At 47.2% G+C, this 13,208-nt stretch overlaps 1 protein-coding gene across 1 annotated transcript in view; it reads left to right on the top strand.

Moving 5' to 3' along the window:
- The window catches only part of NCAPD3 (non-SMC condensin II complex subunit D3), a 40,124-nt gene extending 27,658 nt beyond the window's left edge, over positions 1–12,466 (top strand). The window contains exons 24-35 of the mRNA XM_036397431.2: positions 853–932; positions 2,163–2,300; positions 2,598–2,731; positions 2,877–3,076; positions 3,508–3,618; positions 4,014–4,169; positions 4,906–5,075; positions 6,679–6,818; positions 7,193–7,270; positions 10,862–10,936; positions 11,048–11,108; positions 11,774–12,466. Of these exons, the coding sequence (XP_036253324.1) occupies positions 853–932; positions 2,163–2,300; positions 2,598–2,731; positions 2,877–3,076; positions 3,508–3,618; positions 4,014–4,169; positions 4,906–5,075; positions 6,679–6,818; positions 7,193–7,270; positions 10,862–10,936; positions 11,048–11,108; positions 11,774–11,888 (1,458 nt within the window). The 3' untranslated portion in view covers positions 11,889–12,466. The remainder of the gene's footprint in view (positions 1–852; positions 933–2,162; positions 2,301–2,597; positions 2,732–2,876; positions 3,077–3,507; positions 3,619–4,013; positions 4,170–4,905; positions 5,076–6,678; positions 6,819–7,192; positions 7,271–10,861; positions 10,937–11,047; positions 11,109–11,773) is intronic.
- Positions 12,467–13,208: the final 742 nt, after the last annotated feature.

Genomic DNA, 13,208 nt, shown 5'->3' with positions numbered 1-13,208 from the left:
CCACCAGCCTCCTGCAGGTGGTGAGACAGAGTGGAAATTTTCAAGAGTAGAAATCCATTTTGGTTAAGTGAAATTACATCTTTGAATTAAGTCTGTAGCTTGCAAACACAGCTGCAACACCCCTCAGACTATTGGCTAGCTAAGGAGACACCCTCATCCTGCTCACCAACCTCCTGCAGGTGAGATTATGTGGAAGTTGTCTGGATAGAAATACGTTTTAAAGGAAATGTACATCTTTGAATTGAGTCTGTAGCTTGCAAGCACAGCTCCAACACCCCTCCAACTATTGGCTAATGAAGGAGACTCCCTCATCCTGCTCACCAGCCTCCTGCAGGTGAGACAAAATGGAAATTTTCTGGATAGAAATCCATTTTAAGTGAAATGTACCTCTTGAATTAAGTTTGTAGCTTGCAAACTCAGCTGCAACACCTCTCAGGCTATTGGCTAATGAAGGAGACACCCTCATCTTGCTCACCAACCTCCTGCAGCTGAGACACAGTGAAAATTTTCCAGAGTAGAAATCCATTTTAAGTGAAATGTACATTTTTTGAATTAAGTCTGTAGCTTGCAAAGGCGTGCAGTGTAAAAACAGTGTTGAAGAGCACACCTGCCATGGGGTGGGGAAACAGATTTTTCATTTTTCTGCTTTATTCTTCATGCCTGGGGTAAACCTCAATGTGCTGTTGTGGCATTTATGCTGCTTAGAGCATCCCCCAAAATACTTGGGGTTGTTTTGGGGTTTATTTTATGTGCCTCTTGAGGGTTTACAGCTTGTTTGTTTACCTGACTGCAATTGGGAGGTTCACACTGAATTTTCCTGGTCAGGTTGTTGATTTCTGCTGATTTTCACAGGAGGAGTTTGTGAAATGGAAGGACTGCCTCTTCTTTCGGTTTGTCAGTGTCCTGGTGGATCCAAACCCAGACATTGCCAGGTAAAGATCTCAGCTGTGAAATGATGGAGGAGGTGAAGGTCAGAGATGGCTCAAAACCTGTCTCAGTCTTGGCACCTTCACATTGTGAAGAGAAATGCCAGTGATAAAGCAGATTATCCCTCTAACCTCTGTACTTCCTTTAGGGTCTGCAGTGGTGGCACAGAGGTGATGAGCCTCTCCCCAGGTCATTTAAAAGTCCCAAAGTGTCCTTGGCTGTCCTCAAAACCTTCAGCTCTGCTCTATTCAGGACTCAGTTATCCAGGAAAAAAAAGGCATTTTTGAGGCAGACACTTGTGAAATCTTCCTTGTGGTTTTCTGACAGGCTCTGTCTCAAGTGCTGGATTTGTTTAAGAACTAGGATTAAGTATTTTGTTGCAGTTTCTTTTTTCTTATGTTGCATGCCTTGCCTTTTCAGCCTTCTGCCACATCTTGTAATTGTTAGAGGAATGACCTGTCAAATGATGTGTCAGAAGAATTATGCACTCTCATTTTAAGTGCGTGTTTATGAAGTTTTTGGAGGTTTCAAGGTCTCCAGCTGCTCTGTTATGTGGGAAATGAATGGGGCAGGTTTCTCTCAGGTGGGGAGCTCATGTAGAATTAGGATTGCAGAGGAGGATTGGACACCTTGCTGCTCATTTCTGCCTGGAACAGTCAATCTGAGATGGATATTTCCAGAACCATCGACCTTTTGTCAATTACCATTCACATTCCCTTTTCTCTTCAGTGTCTTTTGAATATCTAAAAATGTCTTTCCAGTAGATGGTGGCATTGCAGCATCGTGTTCCTCCCATTTCTTTGGGAGCCTTTTCCTTTGCATCTGCATTTGGAGACTGCATCCAGCCAAAACCACTTTCTTCAGGCCTGGGTTTTGCCCTGCAGCTCTTGCAGGACCTTTGGTGATGAACTCGTTGCTGAGTGCTGTGTCTCAGCCATGGTGGAACTCAGGTTAAATAATTAAATTGCTGTGACAGGATTCAAGTTCAGATTTATTTCTGACTCAGTTTGCTTTAATGGCCATAAAAATGAGTAGTGCTGTGGCTGCTGGAGATGTCTGTCCTCTGGAGACGTCTGTCCCTCTGAGAAAGGGTGGAAGTCAGTGAGCTGGGCAAGAATTAAATGTGGTATTGAGGGAGAGGAGAACCATCCTCCAGCCTTGAGAGCCCTACACAGCCTCAGGGGTGGCTTTTGGAAAGCATCCAGTGATAATTTCCTCCTTCTCCTCCCCTGCAGGTTTGCAGAGTTCTGCCTGGTGCATCTCTTGCTGAAGAGGAACCCTGTGATGTTCTCCCAGCACTTCATTGAGTGCATCTTCCATTTCAACAGCTATGAGAAACACCAGAAGTACAACAGGTTCCCCCAGAGCCAGCGGTCAGTTGAGCGCATTCCTGGCTAATTTTTGCTAAATTATGGGCTGTCTGGCCATGCAGCTCTCAGTGACAGCACAGCATTTGTGGCACTTGATAATTATCCATGCAAGTGCTGAGCTGGGTCCTGCCTTCCCTGTGACACTGCTGTGTGTAATTTGTAGGACTGTGTGCTGTCCTAGCAGGTTTATGGGTCTTAAAAGTGGCATGCAAATATCCCTGGCTGATTTAAGGTCTCATTATTCCTGGGAGCTGGCATGATGTGATTTGGGCCTCTGTAAAATGTCCTGCTCTGCCACAGGGCGAAGCAGCTCTTCTCTCTGAAGGGGAAGGAGAACAAGGAGAAGAGGATGAGGATCTACACCTTCCTGCTGGAACATTTTACAGATGAGCAGAGGTTCAGCATCACCACCAAGATCAGCCACAGCATCCTAGGTAAGGCTTTAAAAATGCCTTTAAAAACCTGCCAAACAAAAACCTGGTGTCTGTATAAAATCTCATGATCCAGGTGTTTTTATCCTGGCTTGCCCATCATTGCTGCTTCTGGAAAAACAAATTATTTCTTGCCTGTGTCTTCCAGCTTGCTTTGTGGATGAGGTCCTTCCTTTGGACCTGGAAGGCAGTGAGCTGCTCTCAGATACATTTGCAGTCCTCAGCTGCAAAGAAATCAAGCTCTCAAGTATGAGGTCCAAACCTGAGGAGGACATTCAGGCTGATGAAGATGAGATGGCCATGGCCAATGCTGTCATGCAGGTGGCCCAGAAAAAGCTCATTTCACAGGTGAGGGGCACTTGCTGTGCTGTGGGGAGAGGGCTGGGCAGCTCATATTGTAAAAGCACAATATGAAGGCAGAATTGCTGAGGGATGCTTGTTGTGGAGGTGGAGGGAGCAGAAGTGCATTTCCCAGGAGCCAGGGGAGCTGTGCTGAGCTGGACTTGTTCCCCACCCCTCTCCTTGGCCAGGCATTTGAGCAGAACAATGATTTTCCTGCACCTCTGGGCAATTTGCCTTCACTGTGAGATCTGAGTGACTTAGTGATGCATCTGAAAAGGCTCCCCTTAGGTTAAAAGCCTCTGTGCATATGTGTGGTGCAAGAGCAGCCTTAATTACAGTGATTCCTTGGCTGTGGAGGGAGAACTCCTCTGTGGAGGTGCAGAGTGGCTTTTCCTTCACTGCCTCGCATAACTGTTCATGCCTCGTTCACAAAAAAGGTTCAAAAGAAGAATTTCATCGAAAACATCATCCCAATAATCACATCACTCAAGTCCTTGATGGAGCAGAAGAGGATCCCAGCTCTTAAGGACCTGATGAACTGCCTGAGGGTAAGGGGAAGTGTTTTCCTGCTGGTCCTGATGTTTTGATCCTCTCTGGAGTTAATGTGCAACCACTGCCACAACCAAGAGCCTTCTGAGGAGGGAGGAATTCAGAAGATAGGATGTTGTGACACTGCCACTGTGTTAAATAACGTGGGAGGTGGAGGGATTGGAGATGAGGCTCTCAGTGTGGAACGTGGGCAGGAAGAGAGCTCAAACGCTGCAAAGCTTTTCCATGTTCTGAGGAACAAATTGGAGTTAAAACTCTTCAGTCTGTTAAAAACACCTCTGCTCTACCAACTGGTGTTTCCTTTTGCTCCCAAGCAGCTGTGATCTGAATGGGGATGTGAATCAGTAGCTGAGGGAGATTTCTGAAGGGGTCCAAACATTCCTTGTTGCTGCAGGAAATGATGCAAGATTACCGAAACGAAATCAAAGACTTCTTTGCTGTGGACAAGCAGCTGGCAGCCGAGCTGGAGTATGACATGAAGAAATATGAAGAGCAGCTGGCCAGGGAGAAGGAGTCAGAGCAAGAGCAGCTCCCAGCAGCCCACAGGGAGGTGGTTATTGCCATTAATTCCATGTCTCCTCTGCTCAAATTTGTGTGCTCACAGCGCCCATGCCCTGCCTGGGGACCCTGCCCTTGGAGCAGGATGGTTATCAGGGGTTTTCCTCCCTCTTTGTACTTCCTGACAGAAGTTTTGGTTTCAGAGTCATTTAATAGACTTAGAACATCAGCAAACAAAGCTAAGAGGAGCAGCAAATGATTAATGGAGAGAGAATTAAATTTAAAGGAAAAAGCAAGTCTAATTTGGCACTGGCTGGGCTTAAATGCTGTATTCTCTCTGTTCTCAGAATGATAAACTGGTAACAAAGAAAAGAGTTCACTTTGCCTGATGTCAGGTGTCTACAAAGTGAGAGTTCAAAGCTGTCCCAGTCATGAGATACTCTTTTAAATTCAGTGTAAAGAAATAAATATGTGCCTGAGTCAGTTGTCCTGAGCTATTTTAGATCCTTACCTTAAGATGAGATGACTTCTAGCCTGGAAGTTCATTTCTCTGCAGACCTTAGAAGAGCACTTTTTATATATAGACCTCTAAACTGGGACATTTGTGTCCCTGCTCACTTCTTGGTAAAATTTTGGCCAATAAATTGTTCCTCTCCAGCACCCTTTCCATCCATCCATCCATCCATCCCACAAAGGGCAGTTCTGAAACACTCAGGCCCAAGCACCTTGCAGGGTTTTCTGCTCTTGTCTCCACTGGCAGACATGACCTGTTCTCCTGTTTTCCACAGCAGACTCCATCTCTGGAGAGAGCTGCAGCTCCTGCTGGCCAGAATAATACCAGTGCTCAGCCCTCTGGGGGTGGGAGGCCATCCACACCTGGCTCCATCCCTGCCCCTGGCCCCTCTGAGTTTGCCACTCCTCGTGCTGAGGCTCTCAAGCAGCCACTGGTGGGTCGCAGGTATGGGCTCATTTTGTTACCTGGTATTTTACATTTATTATATATTTGTATTTCTTTTTATTTATTTATAATTTGTATTTTTATATTTTAATATTATGTATTATTTTACATTCTATATTTATTTATATTATTTTTATTATTATGTATTGATATTGTATATTTCAATATTGTTTGTATATTAGTTTATATATTTTGTATTTTTATTTATATTATATTATTTTTATTAAGTATTTATATTTTCTATTTTTATATTAGAGCTTATATATTATGTATTTTATATTTTTATTTATACTATTTATATTATTTTTATTTACTTATATTTATTTACTTATATTTATTTACTTATATTTATTTATACTATTTATATATATTTTTATTTTTATTTATTTATATTTTTTTATTGTGTACTTTTATATTATTTTATTACAGTTTATATATTTTATATTAATTTATTCATATTATTGATATTATTTATTTTTATTTGTTAAATTTTTTATTATTTTTACATTAGAGCTTATATATTATGTATTTTATATTTTTATTTGTATTTATTATTATATTGCTTTATTTTATTATAGATTTATTATATTATATTTTTATATTATTTTATATTCGAGTTTATATATTTCATATTTTTAATTTATTTATATTGCTTATTTTAATTTTATTATTTATTCATATTTTAATATTATTTTTATATTAGCATTTATATATTTCTTATATTTTATATTTTAATTTATTTATAATATTTATTTATTTGTATATTTCCACTTATTTATGTCACTTTGCTGATCCTTTCTTTAGAGAGTGGTCTGAAACTCATGGGTGTTGCAGCATAATCTCATTATTAGGTGTTGAAGATGCTGAGGGAGGGGACAGACCTTCCCTCAGGGTCTCATCAGGGCTTTCAGAGGGACATCCCAGCCACTGTCCCTTTGTGCCTTAGGGCAGCATCCCTGAGCACCCTGGCCATCCTCACCTCTGTCCTCTGTCCCTTTGTGCCCTAGGGCAGCATCCCTGAGCACCCTGGCCATCCTCACCTCTGTCCCTTTGTGCCCTAGGGCAGCATCCCTGAGCACCCTGGCCATCCTCACCTGTGTCCCTCTGTCCCTTTGTGCCTTAGGGCAGCATCCCTGAGCACCCTGGCCATCCTCACCTCTGTCCCTCTGTCCCTTTGTGCCCTAGGGCAGCATCCCTGAGCACCCTGGCCATCCTCACCTGTGTCCCTCTGTCCCTTTGTGCCTTAGGGCAGCATCCCTGAGCACCCTGGCCATCCTCACCTGTGTCCCTCTGTCCCTTTGTGCCCTAGGGCAGCATCCCTGAGCACCCTGGCCATCCTCACCTCTGTCCCTCTGTCCCTTTGTGCCCTAGGGCATCCCTGAGCACCCTGGCCATCCTCACCTCTGTCCCTCTGTCCCTTTGTGCCCTAGGGCAGCATCCCTGAGCACCCTGGCCATCCTCACCTCTGTCCCTCTGTCCCTTTGTGCCCTAGGGCAGCATCCCTGAGCACGCTGGCCATCCTCACCTCTGTCCCTTTGTGCCCTAGGGCAGCATCCCTGAGCACCCTGGCCATCCTCACCTGTTGTGTCCCTTTGTGCCCTAGGGCAGCATCCCTGAGCACCCTGGCCATCCTCACCTCGGCCAGGAAGGCTCTGCAGGAGAGGAACCAGCAGCGCAGCAAGAGCGTGGGCAGCAGCCTGTCAGCTTCCTCTGAGGCAGCGGGCACAGCTGGCAGCCAGCAAGGTGGGCACTGCTATGCCCTGCTCTGCATGGGCACAGCCAGCAAGGTGGGAACTGCTCTGCATGGGCACAGCTGGCACCAGCAAGGTGGGAACTGCCCTGGCTCTGCTTTACATGGGCACAGCTGGCACCAGCAAGGTGGGAACTGCCCTGGCTCTGCTTTACATGGGCACAGCTGGCACCAGCAAGGTGGGAACTGCCATGCCCTGCTCTGCATGGGCACAGCTGGCACCAGCAAGGTGGGAACTGCCCTGTCCCTGCTTTGCATGGGCACAGCTGGCACCAGCAAGGTGGGAACTGCCCTGGCTCTGCTCTGCACGGGCACAGGCAGAGCTGCAGTGCATTTCAGATCTCACTTTTTCCCTTCTTGTTCCCAGGCTCCCTCCAAAGCCTGAACCAACAGTCCAGTGGAGGAACCACGGCTGTGGTGGGGAGAGCAATCAGCACCCCAGAGGGTGAGTAGGAACTGGTGGCTGTGGATTATTTATTTATCTAAGGGCTTGCAGGAAGGAAGAGCCCTCCTGAAACCAAGGGATGAGAAAACTGAAACTGTGCATGGGAAAGCACAGCCCAGTGTCTCCATGTGCATCTCACAGGGTCAGTGCAGGAGGGAATTTATTTTGGGATGCTGACATAACACAGTGCCCTTTCTTCCTTCCTTGGCTCTGGGGTGCTGAAGAGGAAGGTGGCTGGGGTTCCTCAGCAGCCTGCCCTGCCCAGGGGTGTGGCAGCAGCTCTCTGGCCACAGAGAGAGAGATTTTCCCAGGATTTTCCTGGTGAAAGCTGTGAGAAGATCAGAGAAAAGAATCAGAAACAATTCTTAGCTCCACTTGCTGCACCTGGTGTAGTGCACATGGGGAATGTGTTATGGGGATTTGGTTACCAAAGGGTGATTTCTTAATTGGACACTGGTGATGGTGTTGGGATTGACCATTTGGATCCATCTGGATCAGACTGTCTGTAAGGGTGATAAACTTCTTAAGAAGTATAATATAATAATATAGTATAATATTGTATATATATAAATATAGTATATATATTATATACTATATAATTTAATAATATGGTATATAGAGAGGCAAACTTTCCCAGGATTTTCCTGGGGAAGGCTGTGAGAAGATCAGAGAAAAGAATGAGAAACAATTCTTATCTCCTCTTGCTGCACCTGGTGTTGTGCACATGGGGAATGTGTTATGGGGATTTAGTTACCAAAGGGTGGTTTCTTAATTGGACACTGGATAGTGTTTGGAGAGATTGAGCAATTAAGTCAGAGCTGTATCAGACTGTCTGTAAGGGTTACAAGCTTCTTAATAGATATAATATTATACTTAATAGGTATAATATTAAGTATTATACCTATTATATAGGAATAATACTTAATATTATACCTATTAAGTACAAGCTTCTTAATAGGTGTAATATATTATAGTAGAATAAAGTGATTGATCAGCCTTCTGCAATAATGGAGAACTAATATTTATAGTAATTACCCATACTAATTATTACCCAGCTGGGGCCCTGCTATGACACAGGTGCAAGGCTGAGCACTTCCTGGGCTCTGGAAGCTCAGCTGAGCAGTGTCAGTGCCCTGCAGAACCCTGCTGCACAGGGAAATCCTCGAGGTCAGGTTCTCCCTACTCTGAGGTGTCCAAAGAGGGTCTGGGGTGAGCTGCAGGCTGCTCCCAGAGCAGCACAGGATGTGCTCACAGGGATTAACAGCCTGCACAGACACTGAGGGTGTGTGTTCCACACTCAGAACTGGGCAAGGAATGATGTGGTGTGGTTACTGCACAGAGAGGAATATCCAGTGCACAAACTGTGAGTCTTTGCTTGTGTCCACTGCAGCTGAGCCCTGCAGGGACAGATTCTGCTGGAATGCTCTGACAGTCCTGCAAGCACGAGAGGCACTTAGAGCAAAAGCCAAATGGAGCTGAGTTCAAGCAGGAAATCCCCTTCCTTTCCATCCCTTTGCTGCTGAACTCCTTTAAATCATCTCTGTTGTGCTGTGAGGTGCAGAGAATTGAGAGAGAGCTCCAGGTGTGCATGTGTGACAGCTCAGCCCTCCTTAGGTTTGGGGCCTGCTTTGGGAAGGTTCTGGAATCCCCAGGGAGCTGTGGGACTGACTGACAGCTCCCCTTAGGTTTGGGGCCTGCTTTGGGAAGGTTCTGGAATCCCCAGGGAGCTGTGGCAGTGCCCCTCACACACAGCAGAGCCACACTGCAAACCCCTGACAGCCCTGAGCAGCCACTGGAAAATCTGATCCTGCCCTTCCTTCCCCGTGTGCTGGGCTGCACTTGTTGCCTCAATGTTTCTCTTTTCCTGAGCAACAAGCAAAAAAAAAAGAAATGGGGTTTGGTGCAAGAAGTGTTTTTAGAGAGCAGGATTCTTTGAGTGCTGTGGTCTCCTGGAAGCTTGCACGGCTGTTGCTCTTAAAGCACCATATGGTGAAAAAGGAGGGAAAATGTTAATCTGCAGTGGTGCTAGAGCTGAATTCCTGCTTTGCTTGGAGGCAGCATGTGTCCTTCAGCAGGGAGACAAACTGTACAGAGCAGGAGCATCACTTCAGTCAGCGTGTGTTGAGCCATCTGTATGGTGGCACAGGCTGATAGACAACCAGAATAAAACATTTTATTCCTCTGCTATATCATTCTGAGACTACTGGAGATGCAGTTCTTTGTAAACAGGTTTGTACTTGAGAAGCTGGGAGCAGCTGTCCCCTCTTGCTGCCTCCTTCAGCTGTTCTGGCTGTGTTCTCTCTTCCCTTCTGTCTTTGGGGCTCCTCAGCTCCTGCTTGGTGCTTTGGGAGCAGCCTCAGTGAGCTGGGTGCAGGGGATTGTACATAAACTGTACATTATTGTGGAGATAACCACACTGCAAGGAAGCCCTACTTCCCCATTTTTCCCCCCATTTTCCCCCCCCTTCTTTTCTGTTTAATCTTTACCATTTCTTTCCCCTTCATTTCCCTTCCTTCCCCATCAATGGCTCCCTACCAAGGTAACTTTTTCAGGCCCACACTGCACAGAGTCACTGGCACAGTCCTGGGAGATGCAGGGTAGAGCTAAGGCAGATGGATCAAGTTTGATTTCTGCTCTAAGCTTCAGTGATTCCCTTCCAGGACAGGGGAGGAGTTACAGAGCAAACCCAGCTCAGCTGTGAAGAAAAGTCCTTTTAGCTGAGTTTCCAACTCCTGCCCTATAAAGCACTTCCTACCTTAATTCCTTGTGAAAGGTTCTGGGAAACACGAGCATAAAACAGAGCGTTGAGTTAAGTAAAATCTGAATATTGTGACATCTCTCCTGAGATAAATGACAGGAAAGAGACAGCTGACAACCAGGGCCTATTCAGGCAAGCTAAATTCCACCTAGCTCCCCTGTCAAGTGATTCCTCTTGTCTGACTGCAGGCAGCTCCTCACTGAGTGGCTCTTCAGGGCCTTTGGCAGTTTTCAGATTCTGCCTTGAGTAAGAGGAGCAACTGCTCTGGGTGGGATGTGCTGCTGGGAGGGATGGCAGAGCTTCAGTGCCTGCCAGGGCAGGGGCACAGGACCAAGGTGCCACCCTGATTGCCTCCAGCCTGTGAGGCTGGGATTTGGGGGTGCTGTGCCCATCACACTCAGCACAGGGGTTTGAGGCTGGGATTTGGGGGTGACGTGCCCATCACACTCAGCACAGGGGTTTGAGGCTGGGATTTGGGGGTGCTGTGCCCATCACACTCAGCACAGGGGTTTGAGGCTGGGATTTGGGGGTGCTGTGCCCATCACACTCAGCACAGGGGTTTGAGGCTGGGATTTGGGGGTGCTGTGCCCATCACACTCAGCACAGGGGTTTGAGGCTGGGATTTGGGGGTGCTGTGCCCATCACACTCAGCACAGGGGTTTGAGGCTGGATGGGAGGCCCTGAGGTCTGGGAGGAAGAGTTGGATAGGCGTGTTTGCAATTAACTGGATTTACTTACTCTGTGACACTTGAGTATGGCACAGCAGCCTGCTTTGCCCTCTGGCTGTGTCACAGGCTGCTAATATGTGATTTTTTATTTGTTTTTATTTCCAGAGACCATAAATGAGTTGACATTTGGTGCTGGGGTCAGTTACATCAGCCTGATGCACACACCCCATTCAGCTCCAGGCAAGTCATCTCTGGCATTCTTATTTGAGGGGAGGGGGAAATGAAACCAACCCCAAATGACCAAACTCTGTGGCATTTTGTAAAACACGAAAACATATGTATTGTTTGCAGCGAAGAAAGATCCTGAGGATGAGCCAAGGGATATCATCTGTTTGACATCTCCAGAAAAACCGTGAGTGCAGCACGGGGCTGGAACAGGAACTGCAGGGAGAAACAGAGGGGCTGGAGCTGGCACTGCTGGGAGAGAGAGAGAGAGAGGAGCTGGAAGAGCCATTGCAGGCAGAAAGAAACACTGGAACAGCCACTGCAGGGAGAGAGAGGTTGGAGTAGGCAGAAAGAGAGGATGGAACAGGCAGAGAGGCGCTGGAGCAGGCACTGCTAGGAGAGAGAGGGGCTGGAACATCCACTTCAGGCAGAGAGAGGTGCTGGAGTACTCGCTGCTGGCAGAGGGGGGCTGGAGCAGGCACTGCAGGCAGAGAGAGAGAGAGAGAGGCTGGGGCAGGCACTGCAGGCAGAGAGAGAGGGGCTGGAACAGGCAGAGAAGAGAGGCTGGAAGATCCACTGCAGGGAGAAGGAGACACTGGAGCGGGCACTGCAGGGAGAAGGAGGCACTGGAGCGGGCACTGCAGGGAGAAGGAGACACTGGAGCGGGCACTGCAGGGAGAAGGAGACACTGGAGCGGGCACTGCAGGGAGAAGGAGACACTGGAGCGGGCACTGCAGGGAGAAGGAGGCACTGGAGTGGGCACTGCAGGCAGAGGGGCTGGAGCGGGCACTGCAGGCCGAGGGAATGGCCAAGGGTTGGGAAATGCAGGGCTGTTCTCCTTCCTTCCTGCAGCCCGTGCCGGCCCCGGGAGTGGAAGGTGAAGTCCCCAGCCCGGAGGAGCGGCCAGGCCCAGGCGGGGCCGCTGCGGCGCTCACAGCGCAGAGCCCCCCCGAGGGCGGACACCTGAGAGCCGCGCACAGAGAGGCACCAGGCTCCTGCACTGCCCCCGGGATCCGAAACGGCTGTGAATGCGCATCCTGCCCTGTCTGCTCTGAGCTGGCTCTCCCCAGAGCTGTTCTGGAGATGGGCAAAGCCTGCAGAGCACAGGGATGGGTTGCAAGTGCTGCTGTTCACACTGCAGGGCTCAGAGCTGCAGGGTGAAAGGAGGGTGGCTTTTCACTCTCTGGATGTGTAACTTGTCCATTTGGAAAAGTAAGGGCATAATGTCACCACGAGCCTGGCAATAAATTCATTTATCACAGCTTGCAGGGCAGTGAGTGGCTGGGTTTGCTCACCCAATCCCTCATTGTCCCTCTTGGTTTTATAATAGAGTTGCTTTAATTTGAAAAAAGGTGAATCAGCTTGTCACTGCCACACCCCTAAATCTGGTAATTGCACGCTACATCACCTCTTATTTGTTGTGCAAACTCCTGTGTGTATGAACAGCCTTAATGTTCTTTTTATATGGAATATTTCCATTCTTGAACTGTGTTATTTCCAACTATTAGCGTTTGATGAAAATAAATGGTTGCAGAATTAATTCCACCCACGGCGTCTCCCCTTTTCTTCAGCTGACAGAGAAATGATTTTTTTTCCCCTGCAGATTTCTACAGCTTCTCAGTCTCTTCTACCACATCATTGGTATCTTGGGCCCTCAGTTCAATTATTGTTGGGCCAGCAGCTTTTAAATAGAGACTTTGACTTGACTGCAAGCAGGGTATGAGTGACTCAGACAATGTGGGTAAGTGCCTTGTTTATCCCAAATATCCTGGGTAAATCTGACCCTTCCTGAGTCTCCTTGATGGCCACATGCACCTCACTGAAGTTTTTCTGTTTTTAGCTTTTATCACAGAGCTCATGGCCTAGATTTCATTGAAACTTGGAGCTGGGTTTTGTTTTATTCCTGCTGGTTTGTCTAAATCAGACACCAGCCCCAGGTATGGAACAGGATTTGCTGCAGGAGTGGAAACAGAGGCACTTTCCTCCTGCACTGGAATCCCAACGTTTGCCTCCACTTTCCCTACCCTCTTTTGAAGATCAGAGAACCCTTCAAGTGAGGTTAAACTTTATCCCCAAAATCAAAGTCGGAGAACAGAGGATGTATGGAATGGCTTTGGCTGAAGCTATGGCCAAACCATATATTTCTGTACCTTCTCTCCTGCCTTCAGCTATTATTTAACCACTCTGAAGGTAAACTGGGATCATTTATTTCCTACTTTTAGTTTTCTCCTCGAGCAGTATCTGAGATGGGCCCTGTGAGTTTTAACCTGTCTTCTCTAGAGAAGAA

This window comes from Molothrus ater, chromosome 22 (genome assembly GCF_012460135.2).
Source record: "Molothrus ater isolate BHLD 08-10-18 breed brown headed cowbird chromosome 22, BPBGC_Mater_1.1, whole genome shotgun sequence".
Classification (NCBI taxonomy): Eukaryota; Metazoa; Chordata; class Aves; order Passeriformes; family Icteridae; genus Molothrus; species Molothrus ater.
This window is presented reverse-complemented; position numbering and strand designations above follow the sequence as displayed.